At 27.1% G+C, this 14,016-nt stretch overlaps 1 protein-coding gene across 5 annotated transcripts in view; it reads left to right on the top strand.

Annotated features, from left to right (window-relative positions):
* Positions 1–14,016, top strand: part of KaiR1D (Kainate-type ionotropic glutamate receptor subunit 1D) — a 368,488-nt gene that overhangs the window by 317,656 nt on the left and 36,816 nt on the right. For all 5 annotated transcript variants that reach the window (XM_088201720.1, XM_088201693.1, XM_088201729.1 and 2 more), the window contains one exon: positions 11,745–11,886. In XM_088201720.1, the coding sequence (XP_088057846.1) occupies positions 11,745–11,886 (142 nt within the window). The remainder of the gene's footprint in view (positions 1–11,744; positions 11,887–14,016) is intronic.

The raw sequence follows: 14,016 nt of genomic DNA, 5'->3' as shown, positions 1-14,016 counted from the left end.
TTAAAACTCAATTTAAATTTGCTTTAACTTTGCTTTCTCCGCCATAAATTTAATTAAAATTAAATTTCAAAATTATTGTGCAAACATTCAGTATCCACAATGTCAACAACACAACTACAAGTTGCTCTGTTATACAAAAACTAATAAATTCACTATTAATATTAGAAATGTATATGATTTTGTGTGTTTATATATAAAATTATATATTAAATATAATATAAAAAAATAGTGTTTTGATAATAAAATAATTTAACATCTAATCAAATTTAATACGAAAAATAAATAAAATTAGTATCGACTAACCCCGCATACTAAATGTATTCACGCGCATTTTGTATGTGCAAATTTCCCTTTTATCCTTTGACGCTCAACGACCGCTCGCTCGCAAACTTTTAATCGGACAAACCGTATTAAAACCACCTTATAAAGGTCAAAAGTGATCTCGGACTAAAAAAATAACCTATCGAGAGCCTTTTTCTTTTTCGCTTTGATAAAGTCCAACGCTCGGCACTTGCTCCCTTTCATATCCGAGCGGCGGTAATTTATTAATGGGCTAGCTGATTTATTTTGGTCGTTGTGGGATGGAGAGTCTGCTTCTCGTTCTCCACTCCGGGGTTTTGTAAAGTCCTGAAAATCCTTTAATGCATCGGCTTTCATTGGAAAAAGATGCTGAGCGGAATTGTTGAGCCTCGCTCGGCGCCGTAACGAGGTAACAACCATGAATATTCACGATTCGAGAACGTTTACATCTGAAAGGTTCCCAAAGCCGGACTGTGCGGTCCATTGGCTTATTGTTATACGTACCTATGCAGCTTTTACCTGATGGACAAAAAAAAAAGTGAATCTTTTGTCGACTTAGATTTTGTAGAAAATGGTTTGTGAAAACGATCCAAATTACTGTTGGTATTGTGAAATATTTTTTTAACTAATGTTAGTATAACTTAAGTGTAAACAATAAACTTATATATTAAATTATGTACGTAATATAAATTTTGTACAATATTATAGACGGGTGAATGAGTCATTTCTAAGCTCCTGGCGTTTCTTAAATGACGGCTAGACTAAACAAACTGTGGCGGTTGAAGTGGTAAAGCTGCTTTGCTGTATTTCTCTAAACTTTAATGCTGCTCAAATTAGTTAGATATTTCTTAAATGTAGTTTAAAGTAATTTACCCAAATAATACGGATTTAGACGGTCATTTAATTCTTTGTTCGTTTATCCAACTATTGCTATAAATCAGTGGTATATATCGGTGACTAATAATTATAAAGCATGTGTTTTAAATTACAGTCGTATCTGGGAGATCAAAAATAATGAATATTATATAATTATATTTCGAATTGATCATCGCAGATTAGGTTTTTTATACTTAAATTAAGCTTATATTGTACATATTAGGTACTAAAAAATTTTAATTTTGAGATACTTCTGCTCACATTAAAAATCATTAGTGTGGATACAATCACCTAATTAAAGATAGTACTATTAATGCTTCTCTAGCACATAAACATAATTCTTCCCATTGCTGTTATTGTGTAAATACGATTTATTGTTTATAATATAAATGTAGTTAATTACCAAAAAATCAATTAAATACCAAATATGTAATTATACAAATTAAAAAAAATGTATGAATCGGACTAAATAAATTCCGCCCAACCTTCAAGTGTCCAGCCTTGTGGTTGCCGAGCCCGTTTAAGAATGCATTATTTATTTTTTTATAATATTCGTGGTTTTGTGTTATTATTTATTTATTGTCATTTATTAATTAAAAATTCTCATTCATGTAAATTCACAAAGCTGTAATAAAAAAGTGTAAACAAATAATTTGTTCCCTGATGTTAATCTGATTAAGTTTTTGCGAAAACAATACTTTCCTTTAATCTTTACTTAAATTGCGTAACTATGCATTTTTTATTTTTTTTTAAATACTAAAATTAATTAACAGCAAATGAATGGTAATAAAAATGCAATTTAATAATCTGTAAATTAAGGAGTGGCATATATATTTTTATTAAATCAGAATATCAATTAAAATTAAAAGCTTTTATTTTTTGGTTGGAATATATACTTAAAATATGGTATTCTAGTAGTAAAAGTAAGGTTGTTGTAGTTCAATAAAAAATATGACAATAATGTAAATATTTTATTAACGGTTTTATTTTTCAATTTCGTTATTAAATTATCAGTATTTATTAATACACATATAGTAAAGCCTCAAATATTTATTTATATAAATATAAATTAAAGACAAATCTAGCAATTTCATACAGGACTTTTGCTCTCATTGCTCCTTGATTTTAATTATAGGGAAGGAATGCATTAAGAGTGTTAAAAGCATCCATCTTTAGAAACTGTATTTAGGTATTATACCCAATAACTTGTCACAGGAATTTTATGCTGCTTTTATACTTTTTCGGCGTGATGTAAAATAACATAACCGTTGTTTACATTATGTGAGAATCAACGTCGAAGCGCTTTCGCGCAAATTGCTACCAGTCAACGGAGCGTGCTCGAAAAAGTGGGGATATAATGTTGAAATATAAAAATATATCAAAAGGAGCAATTTAATAAGCACTTAACACATAGGGGGACGAAATCTCAAATGGAGATTTATATTTATTCTCATGCGAGAAAGGATTAAAGCGTTCGCGGTTAACTGTCGGATGTTTAACGCGGAAAAATCATGATAAATTATGCTTGGAGGGGAAAAATCGCGGGTAATTGCGCGAGATAAACGTGCAAAATCGAGAGGAAACCTTTTTACGGATGTCATGGTCTAAAGCCATTTACGATGGCTCCTGATTAAATTAAAATAGATTGAAAAAAAAATATCAGCGTAAAACACTTTTAATTTTTAATCATTAAAGAAATTGATGTACTTTTATTTATTATGAATGTAGTATGCCAATGTTTTTTAATATGTAAAAAATGTTAGTGCTAAATATCATATATTGTTTTTAGCATTATACGTAAAATTATGCATCTATAAAAATTTTATTTCCTATGTATTATTTTCTAGAGATAATATTATACAAGGCAATCAAAACAAGCACAATATTTTTTTACACTGATGTTTGAAACTGAAAAGCTAAGCTTTTTTAATTCTTGTATCTATATTTAATAACCAATCTGGCTTTTCTTTGAATAATTATATTTTGTATCAACAAACTCATTTACATATGCAATAGCAATAATGCAGTTAAAATTATTTGTCGAATCAGATTTTATGTATTGGCAGTCATTTCCATTTGAATTATATACAAAATGGGTCAAGCAAATATTAAATTATCTAAATATGATTAAGCGCTTAAACTACATAAAACAATGCTTTATAGTTTTACTAAACATTGTATTTAATTTAATAGATAGAGCAACCATTTTTTTATTTATTTTAATAATATTACGAAGAGTAGAACTTTCACTCTAAATGCTTTCAATTCCAAAATTGTGATTACATATAAATTAAATACTTAATAACTTCACCATGAAAGATTATGTTCATACCCATAGCAACATTTAACAGCACTAGTCTAGTTAATATTATATAGGACTTAATCAACTTTGTTGGTAAGACATAATAGATCAAAGGTTTTAGTCAATGACAAACACCTGAAAAACTTGGGTTTAAAACATATATAAACCTTATCATTGTCGTATCATAGAGATGTAAATTGGGTCTTATCAATTACTACAGATTCGTTTTGTTTAGACTTTTTTTAATTTAATGTATGTATGTATATATATATATAGTATTATTTTTAAATAAATACTTAGATTCAACTTATATGAAATAGAAAAAATATATATTCGCCCTTAATATTCCTAATGTCTCATATCTACCATCAGGTTTTGATAACATGCAATGTGCTCTAAATATTTTGTAGGAATTATAATTCCTTTATAATTGTTTATGAAGAGCAAATTCGTATTGTTCTTTGTGTATTTTTACTGGAATTGAAACTAATGCAAAAATGCTTAAATTGCATTAAAATAGCTCAGATAAATTAATAATTAAATTGCACATAACAACTTTTTTTATTATGATTTGAAATATTACTTTAATGCATAAAATATTTTTTGGAGAATACTTGCGATTTTTCCTAGTAAACTAAAACTGTAAATAATATTTGATTGTTAAATTTAATAATGTAGTAAATGAATTTAATTTAACTAAAATCAGAATTGTGTAAAAGGTTTACAGAAAACGTACATTTTTTTATATGTTTTCTATTACAGAACGTCCAAACAAAAACGTGGTGATCAAAGCATAGAAATCGTCGTATCTATATTACACAAAAGGAATGTTTAATACTTTCGAGTATAAGCACACCTTCTAGTAAAATAGACAATATACATTTTGTGAGCTCTATCGTAATAAATAGTGGTTGAGCATTACAATTCTATTGCCATTATCATGCTAAAACAATGAACATAGTATTTATTGGGACGCGTGAAAAATATTTATTTATTGCAATAAAAAATACGATTAAACAAACAACTATAAAATAATTTTCCACATATTTCCACGAATTGCCACAATGTCATTATAGCTTCTCCCCCTTAAGAGTACCGCTTCTCAAGTCTAATAAAAAATTGCTCCTAAAAAATAATATTAAAAATAAGTTAATCTTATTAAAATTAATTAATTTTATTAATCTTGTTAAATAAGTTAATCTATCCTAAAGCATTATTGAGAAAAATAAACACGCACATGATATTTCACTATTTTGAGTTTGACTTTAGTTCATACACTACTGATTTTACATTTTATTTAAAGAGTATGTAAACACACATTTTTATATCAATAATGTTCCTTCATGTGTAAATGCTACCTAAAGCAAATGTATACTACCAGTAAAATTTATTTTTACTGACACTTAAATGAAATCATAGCAAAATAAAATTTCAGTTTAATGCTCAATGGTTTTGACATTTTTTTATTATATCGATTGTCATAATGAATAACTTAGTTTGATCGTCATAATGACATTTATTTATTTATCATTCGGTAAATTAGAAAATAAAATGAAAACGTGATTGGTAATGATCGATTATAATTGATCTCCGAATACGAAAAAATTAGGAATACATTAAGGTTTAAGTGACATTTAAACCTAAAAACAAGATCAAAGCTTATGTGTATTTAGGCGTAAGGCTTTTCAATTGTAAACAACAAATGTTTTCGCTTATTTATCGTACCGGTAAACGCGTTTAAGCCACACAATAGTTTTTCGCAAAAATATTACCACGAAAGTGGCCAATGTTTCATCGTTCTAGATTCGAATTAACGTCGGCCCATTTCGCTATCAGAGCATGAATTTCATGCATCTCTCTCACTCGTTTTTATCGAGTTAGTTCCGCAATCGCAACATCCGCGAACAGGATGAGCTCTCGTACACAGGACATAGACCGATTTGCCAGCCACTGGGCTCCGAGTGATTTTAATCTCGTCCGCGTTCAAATATTCACGCGATGAAAATTGCGCAGGTTTCACAAGTTTCAATACAGCAGCATACAATCGCGCATGGCTAGGCTTATGATATGTGGGATCATTGTTCAGGGTCTGTGAGAATTTTTAATTAACTTTCATGTTCTAGTATACGAGAACTATGCTGTTACAGTATGTATATGTGAATGCTTGACCACATAAACCGTCAGTTGCACCTAGAAAGCTGTGATAATTGCACTGGTACTTAGTGTTGCTTAGGTTTATATTAAAAATAAATGACTCTGTATTTTACGATACTACCGTGGTAGCATAAAAAATCGTACTTGATTTAATATTAATTAGCATTTAATTATAATATAAATATTTTATTTTAATTTTGCAGCAAATATATAGTGTTTTTATGTACATAAAAACACACGCATATTTCAAAGCTGAAGTTTTATTTAATAAAAACGAAAATTTGATTATTTATTTTTATATTCATCTGCGATATAAAGATAATTTAGAAAAAGTAAATTTGTAATGATCGATCCAAATTATATTTATATATAAATTACTTATTTCGTTCTGCAAGGTTATATTTTTTTAATAAAATATGGATAATATGGGATTTAAACATTGGTCTCAATCGTAAGGTATAGTTAGTAAATAGCACTAATTGATAACTGTTAGGTATTAGTTGTATAGTTCTCTCAAGGATACATTTATTTAAGTATTTAAGTATTAAAAAAATAGCATAACACATTATAATTTTTAATTCAATTTCCAACATATGGTTTTAGTATTGGTAACGTTCTCATATCGGTGTAAACAAATTCGCGGAAAACTGTAGATGTGTGAATGCAGATGTACATACACCCTTATTTTCAACACAACAATGATGAGCGTTGATTTCTTGGATAGGCTATAGTATCCTTCTAGTTAACTACGGGGAAAAAAATAATCAAGAGCGTCATTTAAACAATTATTAAGCAGTCGAACAATGATAGCACCGATTCTGATCGCGCACTTGTCTTCAAATACTACAAGTTTAATCATTCTTGTATGTAATTATTATATTATATTTTCTCTAAAGGTCATCGTGCTACATTCAAAAAATCTCTTGATCTTGATGTTCAGATTAATTAATTAATAAATACGAGTTTTTTGCTTTATATTTGGCTAATAATACATTTTTCCTAATGGTTCAACAATAATCTTATCTGTAAATGTTAATTTAAAAATCTTGTCTTCATATATTACCATATTTTTGATCGTCTAATGCAGTCATAATATTATTATATATTTTCAGAAATAATTTTAATGCAAATTTTTGAGAAACATATAAATTCAAACCAGTTTATATATGTAAGCAGTAGATTAAAACCCCGATTAACACTAGAAGTGGTAAAATACATATTTTTAAAACAGTTACCCTGCTACTTAAATCTAGTGTCATACTAAATGTCGCATTTGTATATGAAAGTCCATACAATTTTGCGACATAATTAATGCAACAATTATAAAAATCGTATATAACGCCATTTAAAATGGTGATATTTGTGTCGTTTATAATTATTATAAGCAAAACTAATCTGTAATGAATGAGTTACAAAGTTATAGGTCCTCCCTGATTCAATAATATAGTATCATATTAAATGTCGCATTTTTATAAGAAAGCTCATACAATTTTGCGACATAATTTATGCAACAATAATGAAAATTGTTTATAGCGCAATTTATTTATAAAATAGACACAGCAATTAATATTATATTCCACTATATAATAAATTTGTTTTTTGGCTTTAAGATAACATTTATTAAGTTACTTTAATTTTAAACTCAAAAATTAAGAAATTCGGTTTTTCAGATTAATGGTAAGATCTCTTAGATACTTTAACTGAACGTTAAAAAATTTAGCAATTATTACATGATTTGCTTGAACTTTATTTTTGTTATTTAAATTGGTAAGAAATTACTTTTGGAGAATTAAGAACATAAGGGAAAAAACAAGAATCTCAGATATTAAATAGTTAAATTGTTTAAAAAACAGTTAAAACAAGTTTAATTAGTTAAAAGTTAATATTTGTGTTTTAAAATATATTGATTATGCAAAACTTATATTTATTAAATTTAATTTAAAAAAAATATCTTAAACTAATTTCCTAATCATTAGTTAAAAGTACACAAAAAAATAAGCAATAAAATAAAGCAGCAAAAAATAGAATTTATATATATTATTATATATAAACCTCCAATAATATTTGGATTAAATTACACTCAGTTTCTACAAATTTTTACAAGTAGATATTTTTTATATCCTATTCAGTTATGTGGAACATGCGTTGCAACAAGGGTTTCTTCATTGGAAATAAGTATTTATTTAAGGTGACCAGATTTTTACAATATCAAAGGGCATCTCAAAAAATAGTTTTGTTCATTAAGGGCGAATATGAGAGCTAAAAAAGGTAGTTTCGGAAATTTGTACTCATTTAGGGAGCTAAAAGAAAAATAATCCTCATTAAAAAAGGACGTCTGGTCACTAGCTATTTGTATTCTTTTTTATTTTTAAGTAAATCATCATTACAGCGGGGTAAATCAGTAGCAACTGAGTAAGACAATCAGACAAGTAAATATTAAACCACTAGACTGAAAGTCTAAAATTCGGTGATATATATTTTATTATTTATAAATTATAATGTGTTATATATAATATTTTTCAAGCAATAAATTTCACTGCAGCTCGAACCCGCAACCTCGGAGTTACTAGTCTGAGACGTTACGGACTGCGCTATTCCATCTATAGTATATTTAAAGAGTTTTTGCTTTTGATTGCACTTAAATAAGTTTAACAATTAAAATATCCATATTTATTCCTGTATATTTATTATAATATATAATAATTCATATACGTTACCAACGTTTGTAATATTCAATATTTTTTATTGCACAAATATTGATTGTGCAATAAAAATATAATACAAAAATACCAAAATATATTTTATTTAAAATAGTATTTTTGTGTTTATTTTCACGAATATACTATATTTATATTAAATTTGACAGAAAATTTAATTTATAATGATATCATTACTGTTTCCTAAATTGACAATGCTTGAAAAAGCGACGGAGCTTTCGTCATTTAATTACGGAAAGCTCCGATTGCAGATTTCGAGCTAAAACATACCGAGTACACTTAACCGAGCTTTTTCCATTCACAAAAATCAGGTAAATCAAATTTATTAGACTGAATTAGATCAATTTGTATAATTGAATATTCCGCCTTAGCCTTAATTCTATTTTAGCTATTTTTATTAACACACTCTTTTTCGTCACACTTTGACCGATAATATATATATTTACATATTATCTACAAACTATGTTTGAATTAGTGAATGAATTTTCTGTCGCAAGCTATAGCTGCGTATACAGTAGATAAACATGTCTACACGTCCAAAAGGAGCACAACAACACTGTTAAATTGAAATTGCTTTTTCTCCACCGACCAGCTGCTATCTCCGAATCCGCATAAACAGGTCTGCGAGAAAACCTCCGATGGAAGTGTTATCGGAAAATAATAAGCGAAGGCATTTCATTGTCGGTTCCTCTTGTAATTTTTTATATGGAGTGAGAGAGAGAAGAGTGCAAGTGCAATAAAACGGTCCATTCCCTTTAATGGTGCAGCATTCTCTGCAGCATCCTCTCGAATGCTCTTGATCCTCGAGCACAAATAGATTCGACGAGTGCAAGACTCATTATTTTGAAGGGCGCTGTTGTGATATATTAAACTGTGACGTATTTCCATTTATAATATGTTTTATGACTTTCATAATAAAATTGTAATTAATTGAATCTAAAAATTATGGAGTTAATAAAAACTATAATTTAATTTCAATTAGCAGCTTTGCTATTAAATATTATATATTGTAAGATCTTGAATAGTGCATAGTAAGTGTTCACATTAAAAACATTGTTTAGTTTATAAGCAGTTTTTGCTGTTTTACCACCTTTTTTTATCACATTTTTTTCGCTTTTAATTTACGCAAAATTCATAATAAATATAAATTTTCTGTTACAAAAATATGGACCAAAAAAACATATAAATAAAAAACGGTAGCGCTTAAATATATTATTATTTTTTTTATTCAAGTAGGTCAAATTTAGATTTTTTTTCAACTATCGCGTTTTTTGTGGTTAAATAAATAAATACTACCTTGATTTTAAATATGTAATAATTTTTTTTAATTATAAACAACTATCAAAATAAATTAAAATACACAAAAATCCAATTAAAAAAAATGACGCTTTAGCGAGTATCGTATATACCAAAGGGGTTGACAAAATAATGCACTCAAAGCATTTGCCTCTTGAAAGCTTTTGCGAAATTATCCTCCACTGCAGCTGATACCATAGCGCAAATATCTGCCAACTGTTAAGCGAAACCGCCGTATGTTTTTGGTGTAAAACGTAAATATTTTTTACTGCCGTTGAGGTTTTCTAGAAAATTAAAATTATATATTTTACAAAGAGGGCGTTAACCGCAAGCTTTTCTATATAAAATTTTCATGGTACGATAAAGCCATGACCGAGGTTTGAAAAATACCTCGTAAAACTCACACTTGTGGTTTTAACGATTTTCATAGATTAGATTTGTTTAATGTACCTATACAAAAAAAGTATGAGTATTGAAATATTGGAATATAATAAAAAAGTAAGGAAATAAATTATTTTATTTTCTTAAAAGCATTGCTTTTGAAAGTTGATTGAAAAATTAAATAACGCAAATATAATGCATATGAAATTTTTATGATAAAAATACCGAAAACAATAATAAATAAATAAATTAAAACATACTAATATTTTTAAATCAGTTCAAACGCAAACCATTAATTATCCAACAATAACATAATATGGACTTGCGCCACTTTCAAAATCAATGGCTCAAATGGTTCTGAATCTTTAGCTAAAACTATTTAATTTAACATTATACACTTTTTTTCTTTTCTGTATTTTACTTTAATTATAAAACAGTTACGTTCATATACTATTTAATCTAAACGTTTTATAAAAAAAATTGTCAAATATAATCTTAGCGAAATAATATATATAGCTACGTATCCGAGTAGTAGATTTTTCGTAGCTAATATATTTATTAAAATAACTAGACCGTTAAATTTAAAATTAGGTACTTAATGATGTAATTTACATGTAATTAAATTAATCAAACTATATGGACGTTCATTAATACAATAAAGTACACTCCTTCAATATCTTGATAACTTTGTCATTGCACTTCAGCCCATCCAGATTTGTTATATTATATAATCTAGCTCATCCATTGTTATTGGACCAAGTTGACAAACTCATTCACAACCTTTGATCCAAAAGGCAAAGTACCAAGCACCAAGAGTTGTATAGGTAATCACAAGATATATCATGCGTATCTGATTTACCTTCAGTATTAATTTCGTATCATCAGCATCCATTTCAACTTAAAAACAATTAATATTTATTATTAGCAATATTCTAATCTTTTTATTTTAATGGCAAAAAATGTTATTTAAAAAATAAAAATGTTTACATTTTTTATTTTGTAATTTTCAATGTACATTTTATTATCTAAACAAGAACACTTCCAGTGCGCACACAGTCGCTCATTCTTCAGCATCCCAGAAGGAGAATTCAGCGTTTGATAAACGACGCAAAATATTGGACAAAACGGTGTGAGTGAAAACCCGAGCCCTCCCAAGATTTATATAAGCCACATTGTGAGATTTATGTTAACCAAGGCATGTACAATAAACGGGAAGTTTATGCATAAAAGCCCTACAATAAAATATGATATCTTATAGCATAAGCCTCGTAAGATGTATCGCCACCTAGCGATGCTAATTCGTATAGAATCAAGATGCCGTATAATTTTTAAATTTGTTAGGTAAATCAGAGCAAATAAAAAAGACACACTGTTAATTTAGTAAATTGGCATTTAACAAACATGTTTTTTTTAAAAAGCGCAAATCGAAAATAAAGCTTTAACATCACACATGAAAGGACGTTAAAATTTTAAATGAAAGCACCTCGCTTATTTTTACATATTGGACGAATATATATATTTAACTTGGACATATGTGCAGGGCTTAACAGATTATCGTTAATGCGCCAAATAAAATAAATATATAAAAATAAATTAGTTGTATAAATAAAATTGTATTTTTTTAATCAAAGTCTGATTAAGAAAAAAAATATTTCATACTTTGAATTAAATGACTATTTTACTAAAAAAGTTTCATATTTATCTTTGCCTTGTTTCAGGCCCCTTCTCAAACAAATCAAGAACTCGGCAGAATCGCACATTGTCCTCGATTGCACAACGGAAAGGATATACGACGTGCTCAAGCAGGCTCAGCAGATTGGCATGATGTCAGACTACCACAGCTATCTCATCACATCATTGGTGAGTCGGATCGATACCTCTCCATCTCATCCCAATGGTATCAGCCCGGAGCGGAGCGAGCTCTCCGTAGATATTTGCATACGGGCCTTATCAAAAATGAACGGCCAGAAAAGGAATTTTGCAGGGGGCCGCAATTAATATTCACATTGAGACCTTTTGTTGTGCATATAGTTTTTATTTGCTCCTCGCTGCCTGCTAAGTCCTCCTGTTTTGCATAAACGAGGGCGCGGCTTATTTGTATGCAAAGCGAGTCGATTTCTGCAAAATATAGAAACAATGGAGAAAGTTTTTTCATCTAGTTTAATGCTTGGCGCTGAAGCGGTTCGATTTAATATTTTTCACTGGAATAACAATAATCTCAGTCGTTCGGTTACAGAAATGTTAGATAGAACGGTTGAACGTTAAAAATAATGTTCTGTGAGTAAACATTTAAGTTGAATATTATATTTTCTGTAATACGCCTCTAAGAAAAAAATGCTTTGAACGGCATGTATATTAAAAAATTTAATAAATAGTAATAACAGTAAATATTCTTTAAACTTTACGTACATATGATAGTGATTAATAATAAATAAAAAAGGATATACATAAAAACATTTTAATACTAATATCTGTATATCGATAGATTAAAATAAATATCCATATATTTAGAGAGTACCGCAAATTTAAAGTGTTTTTAACAAAAACTAGTTTTAACTGAACATATTTCCTATTTTAAAATAACTTGATAATGATGTTAAGTAATAATTTCGTTAGTTTAATATTATCAATTTATTTTAGAAAATAAATCTTATCGCAAATCTTGCTACAATTAAGAGTCAAACAATAATTTTAAGTTCATAATTTCTCAAATTTAATTTATATGTGTGGTGTATATTTTTTTTTGTGAATCAACAAGAGCTAATCTAATTTTAAAATATGTGTAAATTTACAATTAGCTTTGTAATCTCATATTACTACAATACATTTTAAACTTAATTTTATTTTCTTAACCAATTTAATCGTTCTCCACCAGCAATTTTTTGTATTATTGGTTTTTAATCCTTTAAGGTTTTATATAAATTAGCTTAAAAAATAATACATAAAAATAATTTTAAAACTGTAATAGAATTATAGTATGAGATTTACAATATACATAACAAAAAAATATTTAGTCTTGTCTAATTTGCCTTTATAAAAAGTATTTATGCATATTAAATTATTTGTAATAATTAAACTAGATTTAATTAATTAAATCTGGGTTATAATAATGCATACATAAAATATACTTTTAATATAAAAATACGAGTGTGTTAAATATTTTTTTTTACAAAGATACTTTAACAGTATATTTTCGTATAAGATAATAATTATTCGAATTAATTGTGTATTTGAAAGTTTAGACAGATTCATATTTTGTTTGTGTTGAGATTACCTGCATATTTTAGAATAATTCAATCTTGACCATTTCAATTTGTTTTGTAATTTACTTTTCTTCTTGTATATTGCTTCCTACATTAAATTGCTATATTGTGTAAAATCTAACTTGAAAATCATGTATATTCTAACTAATTAAAAAAACTACTTATATATTTTAAAGTAAATTATTTTTAAGTGTATTTTTTACTTGCATAAATATTTGTTTCAACCATATTAAAAAATATTATGATATCATTTATTTTACTATAAAGATATTTTTTTAATATTTAAACCAAATTTTAATTTTTATATATTACCAATTATATTGCATTAAATAAATAAGCCCAAAATAAAATACAAATGTGTTTTAAATATATGATTTTTATTACAAAGTTGCAGTTTTTACCACTTTTTTAATTATCGATAATATTTAAATAAATATATGTATACCTGAAAGTTAGGTCAAATATGTTTGAGCTAAATTTAAACTAGACCATTTTAATCTATCTTTTCTTCGAGGTATACATATTTAATTAATACTTTAATTATAATAGTGGTAAATTATTTTTTAAATACAACTTTGTAATTAAGGATGTATTTAAAACACATTCGACTTATTTATTTAAGGCTTATTTTTTCAATGCAATAAATTAAAATTTGGTTTAAAAATTAAAACATAATATTTATTAGTCTATAATATTTCATAGTTAAACTAATTAAAACTTAATATTT

This window comes from Plectrocnemia conspersa, unplaced genomic scaffold, assembly GCF_051122295.1.
Source record: "Plectrocnemia conspersa isolate PC_06_02 unplaced genomic scaffold, ASM5112229v1 ptg000001l, whole genome shotgun sequence".
Taxonomy (NCBI): domain Eukaryota; kingdom Metazoa; phylum Arthropoda; class Insecta; order Trichoptera; family Polycentropodidae; genus Plectrocnemia; species Plectrocnemia conspersa.
The sequence above is the reverse complement of the archived record's forward strand: the minus strand, read 5'-3'. Positions and strand labels throughout refer to the sequence as shown.